This window comes from Thamnophis elegans, chromosome 1 (genome assembly GCF_009769535.1).
Source record: "Thamnophis elegans isolate rThaEle1 chromosome 1, rThaEle1.pri, whole genome shotgun sequence".
Lineage (NCBI taxonomy): Eukaryota > Metazoa > Chordata > Lepidosauria > Squamata > Colubridae > Thamnophis > Thamnophis elegans.
This window is the reverse complement of record NC_045541.1, coordinates 142,561,586-142,575,013: the sequence shown is the minus strand read 5'-3', so window position 1 is coordinate 142,575,013 and position 13,428 is coordinate 142,561,586. Positions and strand designations below refer to the sequence as shown.

At 38.4% G+C, this 13,428-nt stretch overlaps 1 protein-coding gene across 2 annotated transcripts in view; it reads left to right on the top strand.

Annotated features, from left to right (window-relative positions):
• The window catches only part of SYNE3 (spectrin repeat containing nuclear envelope family member 3), an 84,836-nt gene extending 81,095 nt beyond the window's left edge, over positions 1–3,741 (top strand). For both annotated transcript variants that reach the window (XM_032233800.1, XM_032233790.1), the window contains one exon: positions 1,111–3,741. In XM_032233800.1, coding sequence (XP_032089691.1) covers positions 1,111–1,308 — 198 coding nt within the window. In that variant the 3' untranslated portion in view covers positions 1,309–3,741. The remainder of the gene's footprint in view (positions 1–1,110) is intronic.
• The last annotated feature ends 9,687 nt before the right edge of the window (positions 3,742–13,428 follow it).

Here is a 13,428-nt window from a genome sequence, read left to right as displayed (position 1 = left end):
TGGCTTGCATTATTCAGCAATTGTTGAAAGTTGTTTCAAAATCAAATGCTCTATAAACTTACAAGGCATCTCATGTGCAGGGTTTTTAAGAGGAAACTGCATCTGCTGAAGAGATAGAAGTTAATCAAATTGGGTCAGAGAAGAAACAGTATTTGTTTATTTTGTTCTTTACGGTATTTATAAGGCCAACCCCAATCAGTTAAGATTCTGGACAGCAGAGAAATCAAAATAGAAATAGTAATAGCCAAATAGAAACAGCCAGATGTGTCCAAAAGAAATGCTCACAATTTGAGATGAACACCCAACGGAATAGTATGGTTGTAACATCTTGTGGAATGTGAGGAGGGACGGGTCAAACATACCTCTTGAGAAAGCATGTTCTAGGGAGTGCACATATGCTGGAGAAGGTTGGCCACCTAGCCCAACCCCCAATGCACTTCTCATGGGTAAAGAATTGTTTGCAAGCCTCCTCTTGAAGTTCAGGCCAGAGTGGCAGCTTCAATTCTGGTAAGTCTGTGCCTGATATAACCCAGAACTACATCACAGTGAGTTTTAAAGGTGATAACTAGCACTTTGAATTGGACTCAGATGTTTACTTGGAGCATATGCAACAATCTTAGAATTTGTGCTGTTTTGCAGAGATGGGCTTAGAGCCTGTCGTGGCCAAAATTGGAACCAGGGAGGGCCGTTTTTTCCTGTCATAGGCAGCGATGGCTGGTCCTTCTCTTTTTCCAGGGCAGCCCCATGGGCCAGATCTAAACACCCCACAGGCCGCATCTGTCAAACCTTGAGTTTGACACCTCTGTCGTAGAACATATTTGGGATTATTTCAGATTTTAATCTTTAAATAGTAATACTAGTAATAATGATGATTATGTTTAGTGGACTGTGGATGCTGTCGCATTTTGAAAGATGGGTACGGTATTTATCTCACCTCTCTCAATACCCTACAAAGCAGGGCATGCTCAGGAAAACCAGCCACAAGAAGAGAAGAGAACTCTAAGAAGAGAACTCCCTTATCATTTTATGCTTCCATTGCCTAGGAAATGCCTGATTCAATTCAGATTCATGTATTAGCTTCCATTAATGCCCTTGGCTTCTGTCTTTCAGGGTCGACCAGTAAGTGCATGTTCCTTCCTACGTCGTGTGTGCTGTGCTGCTTTACCCCTCCAGTTGCTGCTGTTGCTTCTGCTACTCCTTGCCTTTCTGCTCCCCCTAGGAGAGGAGACACAGAGTTGCAAGCTCACCAACAACTTTGCACACTCCTTCAACTTAATGCTGAGACACGATCGCCCACCGCCAATTTAAGTTCTCCTTGCCTGCAGTGCAGCTAAGTTACAGATTGCATTTTCCCCAGCAGTTTCCCCACCACCACAGATCTTTATCTTGTGTTAAGTCCTTCAAGAATCATGGCAACTGCTAAAGAGTCCATTTAAAACTGGAAATTTGGTTAAATGACCGCCATTGTCCAATGTATGCTCAGGCTGGAGAAATGAAGTATTCATATTTAGAGCTAAAATACATTTTTAAAATATGATTATATTTATATTGTATATATGATTTTATATAGATATATATAGATATATGTATGTGTATCAAAAATGTCCTGACATTGATGTTTTCAACAAATTCTACTCTTTTTTGAGTATGTCTTCGTTGAAAAATAGTCTGTGTTAAGCACAAAAATAAAAAGAATAATATAAGAAGGTATGAAAAATGACTTACCACCCAATGGTAGCAGCAGCCATGTGTCATTCTCCTTCCTGTGTTTTTACATACATCATGCTTATAATTGCCATCTGATTGAAATAGGCAATTGGATGATTCGTTGGAACAGCCATTCTCTCTCAGCCAAACCTATCTCATACTCCTGCTCATATTCCTCAAGAGCAAGTATTAATGTCATAAAGCCTCTGATCTTCGGGGTGGCATATAGTCAGCATAATTAGTAATTACTGAAAATCTTATTTGTCCCATCAGCTTATCTGATCCCTTTTCTACAAGCTGTAGGTGATGAGACTCAGATTCACGTCAGTGAAACAGTTCACACTACAGAGACAATATGATTCATTCCACCAAAGCTGAAGTGAATCATGACCCATATTGCCTCAACAAAACCATTTGGGTGGCCTCCTACCACATGGGCCAGTTTGCCGGAGAAGATTCTTCCCATGTTTTTCTCAATAGGACAGTTCCCAGGATAGGCAGTTTTTGGATTACCCACATTGTACCTCAGAACTTCCTGGCCTGGAAGACCTCTGTGTGGGGTTTCTGGCAAATAATTTGGATAAGACAAGCCCCAGGGACTAGGGTTGCAGAGAAGACACCACTTACCTCCTTGAAACTGCCTGCAAAAAAAATCTGGTAGACCATCAACCTGGGCTCCAGGTTGACTGCTTTGGATGCACATTATAATCAATCACAGTATTCACTGAAATAGCCATACCAAGAAGCCCTTGAGCAGTATGGTGGGAGAAACCTCCTTTCAGTCTTCTCCTGTAGCACTCCCACAAGGAGCTCCTCTCAGCCTTCCACCACAGACAAAGCTCTGTAGGAGAATGTGGAAAGGTAGTACACAATATGGCGAGGTGAACCAACATGGTTGCTTCACTCTTAGAACCAATAGGATCACATTGCTTTCCAAAGGTGCTTTATGAAAATCTCTATTGAAGTCAAAACTTTGCATAGCTCGATTTTCTCCATGTTGTGGAAAGAAATGCCAATATAACTACATGCTGCATGAAAAAGGATTTATTTTTGTTTATTCTCAATTTCATACTATTCAGCTAGATTGGATGACTTGGAATTCTCCTAAATAGTAAACAGGCATTTAGAATATGTATCTGATTGTTCCCATCAGCATAGTTAAATCAGAGTTGGCAACCTTGTAGTTGTAGATAGAATCGCATAATGTGCTTTTAAATGTTCTGCCAAAGGGAAGAGAAGTCAACTATAGTTATATGGGGGGGGGGGTGTACTTTTAGCTGGGTTCACACATCATGCTAAATCATAGTGTGGTTTTCTCTGGTTTTTAGTTTACCATGTAAATCATGGCTTGGCACAATTTGGTTTCTTCAAACAACATTGTTAAAAAATGAAACAGCCATAATTTTACTACACTGTATGAACCCGGTCAGTTTCTGTAAGTAATCAGCTTTCTGTTCCAGGTAGATTACCCAGTAGAGGACCTATTAAGGTCTTCTTAAATCATACAAAATATGAAATATGGTTGAATACAGTATGGATAATGCAGCTGGAACCCTGAGCCATAATCTGAATCTGTAAAGGCACTCCAGTGTATCCAGGAGATACAAAAAAGCATGAAAAGAAGGGCGGGTGGGAAGAATAGAGAAGAAGGGCAATGGGGGAGGAAAATTGGCCAGCACAAAAGAATAGTCCAGAGATGCTCTCATAAAATGATTTTGTTAGTTCAAAATAGGGCTGCTGGCTTTCCAACAATTCAGTGGAACTCTGCCTTTCCCAGTAACATGACTAGTGGTGGGATTCAACTGGTGTAACAACCAGTTCACTAAGAGCATATTTTGTATGTATGCATGCTTTGTGCACATATACGCGCCAAATGTACATGTACACACTGTACGCGCGCAGTACATTTGAAAACAGCTCTAAAACGTACCTTCTACTTCAGCCCCAATGAGTAAAACAGGCTGAGGCGCAGCAATCCGCTCTGCTGCGCCTATCAGCTGGGCTTCAAACAAAGGAAATATAAGACAGGCTGGTGCAGGGCAGGTGGGTGGGCCCAACTGATTGCCAGTACTACCGGTTTGCCCGAACCGGCTGAAACCCATCCCTGAACATAACAGATGTGTAGAGGTTAATGTTTTATCTCAAAGATATGAAAAGCTTCATCTGCCAATTCTACATATCAATAGAGGAGTACAAGAGAAGGCTTGTGTTTATTTTATTTGTACTTCCCCCTTTATTATTTTTATAAATAACACAAGATGAACATATCTAATACTCCTTCTTCCTCCTATTTTCCTGACAACAACCACCTGGTGAGGTGAGCTGAGCTGAGAGAGTGTGACTCTCTCCCAAAGTCACCTAGTTGGCTTTCATGCCTAAAGTGGGACTAGAATTTATGGCTTCCTGGTTTCTAGTCCGATGACTTAATCACTGCCCAATCTTTTGCCAGCTCTAGGTAAGACTCTGTTTTCAGGGTCATAGGGTAGGTTGTTTCAGACTACAGACTGACGTAATTGGCAAAATGCAAAATTACACCTGCAAAAAACAATGTTAATACCAGGTTAGTAGTCTTCCAACCTGTTACCGATATTAGTACTCCAAGACAAAAACCTTCTGCAGTTTGAGTTGGTCCCCCAACCCCTTCCCCAGAGCATGAAAAAATATATCATGCACAATTGTGCAACAGATCCAAAGTCTCCAGCTTGTCTCTGTAAGTTTCCTAGAGTCCAGAAAGTAAAAGTATGACTTCCCTCCCAACTACAGCTAAAAGACAGATCACAAAGAAGCAGCTAATAGAATGTAGGAAAAGTAGCGTCCACCTGACTTCAACCCTTATTCAAGGAAGAAGCTAATTTACCTCTTACTGCTGATGTTTCAGTAGTTCCCTAGGTAACACTTAGCTATTGCAGTGAATGTTTTGCTTAATGTATTATGTGGTTTGCAAACCTTGATTTCAGATTTAGTCTGTTGGCCAAAGCTATTTTATGTTTTATTCAGTATACCACAACTGTGGCCAGAGGTGGGCATCACATAATGTACATGCACACTGCTTTACGCGCATGTGCATGACTAAAAAAAAACAGCGATATATCTCCAAAATAGTGCCTGGGTGGGTGGGCAGGCCCACTCCCACCTGCCAGTCAGAACTACCGGTTCGCCCGAACTGGTCTGAACTGGCAGTAGCCCACCACTGACTGTGGCTTAGTATATGTGAGGTTCCAGCTGATGTCCCACACATATCTTTAGTAAGGTTTTCTGCAAAGGAGTGTCCCAGATATTCATTTTAGAAGAATGTATGGCTCTCCTGTGGAAAATAATGGTTGCATTCTGTGAATGTCTGCCATCAAAGGCCATCTGGGGAGGGAAAAAAGCCTTATGTGACTCTCCCTCCCCTTTGTACAAAGCTTGTGTTTGCAAGAAAACTCACTGCATCCATTGTTAGCAGCAACAACAACAAGACCAGCTGCAGCACATTCAGTCTGAAGGCTTAGAGTCTAGCAAAAGGGGTATTACTAGTTCATTCAGCAATTTCCAATCCTTTACCTTAAATACAGAAATAAGTATTGAAATTCAAGAGTCAGCTGAAAAATGGGAATTGGCCACTCTTCAGTGCACAATAATTATATATCGCTTTCAGCCTGTTACTCTTTGCAAAGATTATTATATTAGAGGTAGACCTGAACTGAGACATCATTCAAATGAGCTCAGGTATTTTTCTCTCCAATTTTGCATGGAGATGCATTTCTCTTTTGTAACACAAAATATTTATGGAGATAAAATTGCATTTCCTGAAGTTCATTGGAATGCAAACATATGAAAGCTGGAAAGCGATGTTTGTATCTAATTTGTTATTTGCCATTCAATCCATGTTTTGAATGCTAAATCCTTTGCCAGGATGCCTGCTAGTTGAATAAGCAAACTGCATGAGCAGTCCAATATAAAAACTGATTCCAGTCTTGGGAACAACAAAAGAGAAAAATGTCATTCTGCTTCACATCCATGTATGGTTCCAGTCAACTATTCTGACTTTATTAAATATTAGTGAGGCCAAAACTTACAGTGAAGAAATTGTGCTTTCCTCTATAAAAACACACTGAAACAACATACTGTAGTTTGGCTGGCATGTTGACAATGATTGCATGTTCAAGAAGGCTGACCATCTGTTGTCGTCTTGATATTTTTATTAACCATTCTTTCTTATTGACCACATAGCTTGGAATTGGCAAATATTGGCCCATACCATAAGGGGATGCCAGGTTGCCTATCTCTGACAGAAGATTCTTCTCTGCTTTTCCACCTTTTGTATTCCTGTCTAGCCCTTCATTTTGACATAGAAGCAGTTATAGACTGCATGCATGCCTCAATTTTCTCTTCTATATAATGTCTGGCTTAGTAATTATCTGACTTTGGCTGACCTTGAAAAGACATGCTGTATTTGATTTGATTAGTAGTTGGATAGGAGACTACCAAAGTTGTGAACTGTGGAGGTTGTGAAGTCAGAAACATTCTGGGTGAAAGCAATTGCAAACCACTTCCATATTGTTCCAAAAAAGGATGCATTCATAACGTCATCAGGAGTTGAAATTAACTCAAAGGGGGCTTTGTATACCTACATCCCTCAGGCATATCAGATCGGAGTATAAGAGAACTTAAAGGGTAATTCAGCTGTTATAAGACAAGGCTTTGGGCAGTAACATTATTTTTCTGTGAAAATGCTTTTTGCCCTTTTCATATATTTTATCAAGTCTCACTCAGATCTGCATAAGATTCCCTGCGCACCTGCTAAAATGGAAGATATGATACTTATCATTGTTTATAGCAGTGAGACCAGTACTAAAGATTAAACTCCCCCTTTTAAGTTATTAAAATAAACTTTTCTTCAGTGCCAAACAATAAGTTTTTAGTGTGCATGTGCTGAAATGAATCTGACCTGCACAAATACACAGATGGCCCTTATTAAATCATGGTTTCATTATCTCTGGTTTCATATATCTGTTAAAAAGAGACCAGACTTCAGTGGTAACAGTTTTCACATACCTGTGGTTTGGGGCCATTATCTAAAGCTATGTATCTAGCATGAAAGATCATGGGCAAACTTTTCTGTATGCAGAAAGTATATTTTTTCAAGGCCTCATTACCTGTAGCATCATTATCCACAGTTGCTAAACTGGATTTGAATCTTGCAAATTTCCCAGTAGAAAGAGGGAATCCCATTATTTCCTCCACCTATGCCAGAAGCACATCATCCCAAAACCAGCTGCTTTTCTTACTTTAATTGATGGTCAGGCATCAAGGTGCCACAGCTTTTTGAAATTCCTCCCCTCCCCCAAATTTCTTAAAATTCAGATATCTTTACTTGGTTTTGGTCTTTTTACACTGTGGATTAAGAGCAGCAGCTGTTCGGCACATAAGCTGCTTCAAATGATTTAAGCAGAGGACTGAAGACGAGAATCCGGAGCTCTGAAGCTGCTGAAATGCACGTCCCTTTATTGCATTATGCCAGTATATTCTGATGTTCAACTTCATTCATGTCTGTTTGCTTAAAACCTAGATATAGTTGGCCTTCTGGGGCTACAGTCACATTAGTTGTTAGTCACTAATCCCACCCCCCTCAGTTGATTAGAGTGTTGTTTTCAATATTGCTAAGGCATTGTCTTCCATTTATTCCTTTAGTCCTGTGGAATTAAATCTGCATTTTTAAAGTCAGCTGTCATGTGGATATTGTAAATGGAATATGCATATACATCCACTGTTTCTCTACCATGCCTCTACAGTATAACATTTGAAAAGGCTTCTGCTACTGTCTTAATTTTAGAGAGGTGAAAAAAATATTTTTCAAACCACCTTCCTCTTTTTAAAATGAGCCTTCATTTTGTTTAATTTCAAACTTACATGTTTACTAAATAATGACCAGATGTTCCTGAAGGGTAAGATTTACCCTCAAAACATAGGATTTGATCTGTAATTTGAACAGCATCATCATAATTGTATGTTGGATTCACAAGACAAGCAACCTATTGTTAGTCTCTGTATATTAATCAAAAAGGCCAACACCCATCAGATATTTAGGTCAATTACTTCTTATAAGCAACTGCATATTACTAGTGAAGGTTACAATTCAAGGAGGAAAATAGGTGCAAGACTTAACTATCAGAAGCCATACAACTGGAAGCAGCTAAAAAGAAGGCAGTGGTTCTTCTTATATATCCAAGTATTCATTTTGCCCCATTTCTGTTTTTACCATGAAAGGCTGTTTACAAAATTTTTGAAACAATATTAAAGATAGTGCTAACAATGTTTTTTTTCCTTGTTATTCAAAATTCTCACCCTTTTTTTTTCTTAAAAAGTAGAGCCAGATTTGTATCACTGGAGAACTTAATATTAGAAGCACAAGGATATTTGCTTTGGTGAATGTGTTTAGAACATTCTGAGCCAGGTATCAGAAGAATGTTGAGCTCACAGTCCTTTAAACAAAAAAATAATAATAACTTCTGCTTACATGAAGTTATTTTTCATTATAGCAATCTAATTCAGGTGGAACAAAGTCACATTGCTGCTGCTAATATTTGGAAAGTAGAAACACTTGTCTGTCTATTGCAAACAAAGGGATCTATTAGTGCTGGGTATCAAACTGGCGGTCCACGGGCAGTCCACAGAAGTTCCACGAATGGGGAAAACATCATGAACGTCACATGATGGCAATGTGATGCAGCTGTTTGACACCCAACTCTCTGTTGATCCTTTTGAGCTTCCACCTCATTTTCTGAAAGTTGATTTGAGATTTCCTGTGAGTTGCTGGAAATCTATGAATAATATCTCATTTAGGAATCTTCACACAGCAGGATCTTTATCCCAAATGAAAAAAAAGCAACCTCCGTGCTAGCTGCCTGGGGTAACAAGAATTTATAACAAGCTTTTTACAAGCCATTAATCTCTCTCGAGTGAAATCCATATCAGTGGTTTCCAAGAAAATCAGAGAACCTCTTGAATGAGAAGAAGGACAAATGGTTTTATTCCCTTCTCCTCATTTCTTACCTTTGGAGTCTGTACCCACAGATTTACTAATCTAAGCATACCATGTGTCAACTCCAATAAGATTTAAACACTGCAGGCTTTGGAGTGGTCTGCAAACACACATATCTCTTTGCTCTGTAAACAGAATTTAATGTTACTGGGATCTCTATATAATAGCCAGCGTGATAATTGTACTGTTTTTTAAAATGGTAACATTCCACTCCTCTTATCATTTTTGCGTGCAGCTTTTAGCAGGAATAAAGGGAGACCGCTTTCTAGAAAAGAAGAAAAGGTGCTTATTCAAATTTCCCATTCTGCTAAGGCCTTTGTTTTTGAAAGAACATCACATTCTCATATGTTCATGTATTTTTTGTCTCGGAATCTAACTGGATGTGATCTTTTTGTTATACCAGCTTTGACTTCCTGATGTTTTAATCTGAACACTGAATAAATTATCAGGGATCTTCGCTCAAATATATACAGAAAACTGGTTGCTTTGTTTAGTTTTTTTGGATTTTTTTTCCATTACCTTTACTCATTTACATTACAGATGTTCTGTAACATTATCCATGTAAACTTTTTAAAAATTAAAATAATTTGAATGGCCTCAAAGAATCATGAAATACATTTCATGATATATGATGTATGAATGAATGAATGTATAATATGAGATATGATTTGAAGATTTGGGTTATAATTTCCCCCAATCTTGCAAGATTGCATTCACGATTGCCATTTCACGATATAACAGCTTAGAAGCAGTCACAGATAATTAGCCATTCATTCTAGAACCTAGTCTAAGGTTTTCCATTTTCAAAGCATCTCAAATAGGTCTGGAGAAGAAACTATTGTGAGTTATTTTAATGCAAACTAATATAATTATATTTTTCTAGCAAATATGTACATGAAATACAAATATTCTTTGAAATGTGTAATTTGCTAAATTTTGAAAAGCGAGTTGTCAGTAAGAATGCATATTATTAAAAATATTTCATAAAAATGCATATCTTTAGAAAAAGAATGTATAAAATGTGTCCAATCAGGGAAAGAATGTAAATCTTTAAAGTCACACAGCTAAATTATGGCATTAATCTTTTTTATTGTATCTGATGAAATTGTGTCTCAAATTAATCTTCTGGATATGCTTTATGATACCATAAGCAACTTCTGTGCTTTCAGATCATGTCTTATGTGTCTAACACATAATCTTGTAGGAGATCCGGGTGATTTTGTTTTCTGCTTGCAACCCTCATTTATTTCTCTACAATTCCTTTTTTTTCTTACTATAAAAACGGTTGAGGAGAGAAAGGTGGAATAAATGTTCAAATGCTTTTTAATAGCAGTAGTCCATCTGGAAGCACTTATGACTGTTTTAGGTACATCAGCTAAACATAATTACCACTCAGGACTTTCTGAATTTAATGAATATGGACAATCCGTGGATGCAATTATAAATAGGACTGTAAATTCTAAAACTATGGAAACTTGTGGGAACATCTCATGTATTGCACTATAGTACCCATCAAAGAAACAAACAAACCATATAGCAATGTTAAACTCAGGGCACAAACCACTGTCCCATGCTCTTTTAGGGGATCTTTTTACAAGTGGGATGCAGTGGTTCAGTGGCTAAAACGCTGAGGTTGTCGATCAGAAAGGCCAGTAGTTTGTGGTTCAAATCCCTAGCACCGCATAATGGAGTGAGCTCCCATTACTTGTCCCAGCTTTTGCCAACCTAGCATAAAAATGCAAGTAGAAAAATAGGGACCACCTTGATGGAAAGATAACAGTGTTCCATGCACTTTTAACATTTAGTCATGCCAGCCACATGACCACGGAGATGTCTTCGGACAGTGCTGGCTCTTCAGCTTTGAAACGGAGATGGGCACGGCTCCCTAGAGTCAGAAACAACTAGCACATATATGTAAGTGGAACCTTTACCTTTACACTAGGAACCGCCCAATATACAATAAAATAACTTTATGTTAAATTTAAGTAACTTAAGTTAAGATTGGCAACTCTGAAGCTGAAGCCAAATCACTGTGTTTCTCACCATTAGTAATTTTATTGTAATAAGTAACATTCTGTTTCTTTCTCTTACTATCAACTGCAATACTAATGCCCACGGAAACTCTTCCATGTATAATAATGGGATTATACCACTGAAGGGAAAGGAAAAATGCAGGAAAATTATCACTGTTTGTCCCAGAATGAAAATAGTGTGTCTGTATACACTTTCATAATTTATAATTAAACTGACAATGCATTCTTTGTTTTTCTGCTCTCAGGCAGATCTGGAAACTATTCCAGTCAGACTTTGTGGTCACCTGTTTCCAAATATTATAGATAACATTGAGCTAGAAAAGCCAACAGGTTAGACTTGATTTAAAACAGCCTCTTGAACATATAAAACCACACTGTAAACCCTAAGAAAAAAAAGAATACAAGCATAAGATCTTGTATTGTTTCCCAGACAAATTGTTTTCCTAATACAGAGCTTTTTTTCTAAGCTCTCCAGAGTCCTGAAAAATCTTGCTCAACATGTCTCTGACATCTTGACCTGGAGATACCAGCATATTACAAAAAAAATTTCAATACCTAGACCCTTCCGAATCATCACTATTAAAGGTCACATCCAGATAATTAGTGTAACCTTTTAGAGCTGCTCTAACTCTCCTTGCTTCCTACTTTTCTGAAAATAAAATTCTGCACACAATAACACGGCAAAAAGGTTGCGAAAGGGTGGTTTGAATTATTGGACATTTCTGGAGCCCCTTCACACCCAACAACTGTTCTCAGAGTGCCTTGGTTGTTGAAGTCTGTGCCTAGGTGCTAAATTGAATGTCAGTTGGTTTCATTTCCTAGTATTGAAAATGCATTGCACACCCCAGGTAGACAGTTGGAGAAATTAGACTGCTCTTCTGGAGTTTTCTGCATAGGTCAAGGTTCAGTAAAACAATCTAGATGGTGGAAGGAAGCATGCATATTCCCTCTTTTACCTCAAGAGAGAGGCAAGGAGATGCCCTGGGATATCGGGCAATCTGTCTATTCTGTGCTCCTATTACCAATGCTTTAATCTTGAGTCAACTTGTTCAACATACTATAAAATTCACTTCCTCGCTACTGTCATAGGATATAGTTTTGAAATGCATTTGAAGAAAATTAGGCTCATTTTAATGAGCCAAACTTCCACCTCATTTTCTCTACATGTGCAAATTATCACCATTTATGCCTGCACCTACTTAATTTTGTGAAGCAAGCCTTTTACTTCCATTTCTGGCTTTCTAAATAAAAATGCAGGCCAGCCTGATTCCTTCTTCAAAGCCTGTTGTGCACTTTTCTTCTGAAAAAATAGCAATCCTCTGTAACTGCATTTAATGAAACTGGTATTTTTGTAAATGGCTTACCTACTGTATGTTTGGGAATTGTAAAATGCATTTATTTTTATTTCAATAAATACCTGATGGTTTATAACTCTGTTGTTCAAATATTATCCTTTCTTCAAAAAAAAAAAAGGGGGGGGGGAGATTGTATACAGTGTATGAACAGATCCAAAATTGTCCCAAAAGTGCTAACCTGGTTGGCAGCTGTGGATAAGAAGCCTTCGCAGAAATTCAATTAGCATGTCAAGTATACCCAGGCCTAGATTGAAAAACACTGAATATCTAGATTAGAGCTTTTGTGAGAATTGCTATCAGTAGGCAGTTGCAGAATTTACTACATTCCATGTCACTAAGTCTGATGACTGCTCCATTTTTCTTTAAAGCAAATTGTGAAATTTCAACAAATGAATAGAAAACAGTTAGTATATTGGCGCTGTGTGTTTTTTATGTTCTAGTATAAGTCTGGAACGCCTAGAGGAATTTCAACCAAACTTGGTACACAGATGACTTACCCTCTGGAAAAAAAATATTGTAGGGGTAAGGCACCCCTAAAACCCCTCAGGGTGTGTGTTCTGTTAACATACAGCCTGTTGTGCCTTAAAATGGATTCTACTGTACTGCCATAAAATGGCTTCTATTGTACAGCGCAGTGGAGTTGCCATGGTAATGGTTTTACAGTACGCCACAAGGGGGCTCCCTTTGGTAAAGGGTAAAAATCCAACATTAGAAATTACGTTTGGCCAATTACGTTATCTGGGCAACACTGGGTTATTGACTAGTTTCAAATAAATTAGAGGAATGCTGCACTCTTCAGTATCAGTGAACATTGGGGTGAGGAAATCTAATGCTGATGTAAAAGTAGCACAAAAACTGTACACAGAAAACCCCTTTGTGAACCCTGAAAGCATTGAGCATTAGAATAGGATTGCTTCCATGTTACTTGGACTTTAGAGCCCTTGACAAAACCCTTATGAAAGACTCTTCCACAAGCTTTAAGCCCTCTTCTCACGGACCTGCAGCAGGTTAAAGAACACAAGTACAGAGAAAGGTGAATGGGGCATTTCCCAAAATAAAAGGTGGGATCCTCTAGGAGTTTGAATGAGGCCTTGGGCTTTTAAGTTTATTCAGGAATCATCTGGAATTGTGGTGAGCAGCAAACCAACCATTTATCTGCTCCTTTTCTCTGTGCTGGATGAGTAACATGCTAATTGCCTGTTGACAGAATTTTCATTACACTCGTTTCAGATGTTACCTTTTGGATGCACTTTCCTTACTCAAATTATTTCCTCCTTTTCTTTCAAATGCAGCAGCATGAGACAGGAAC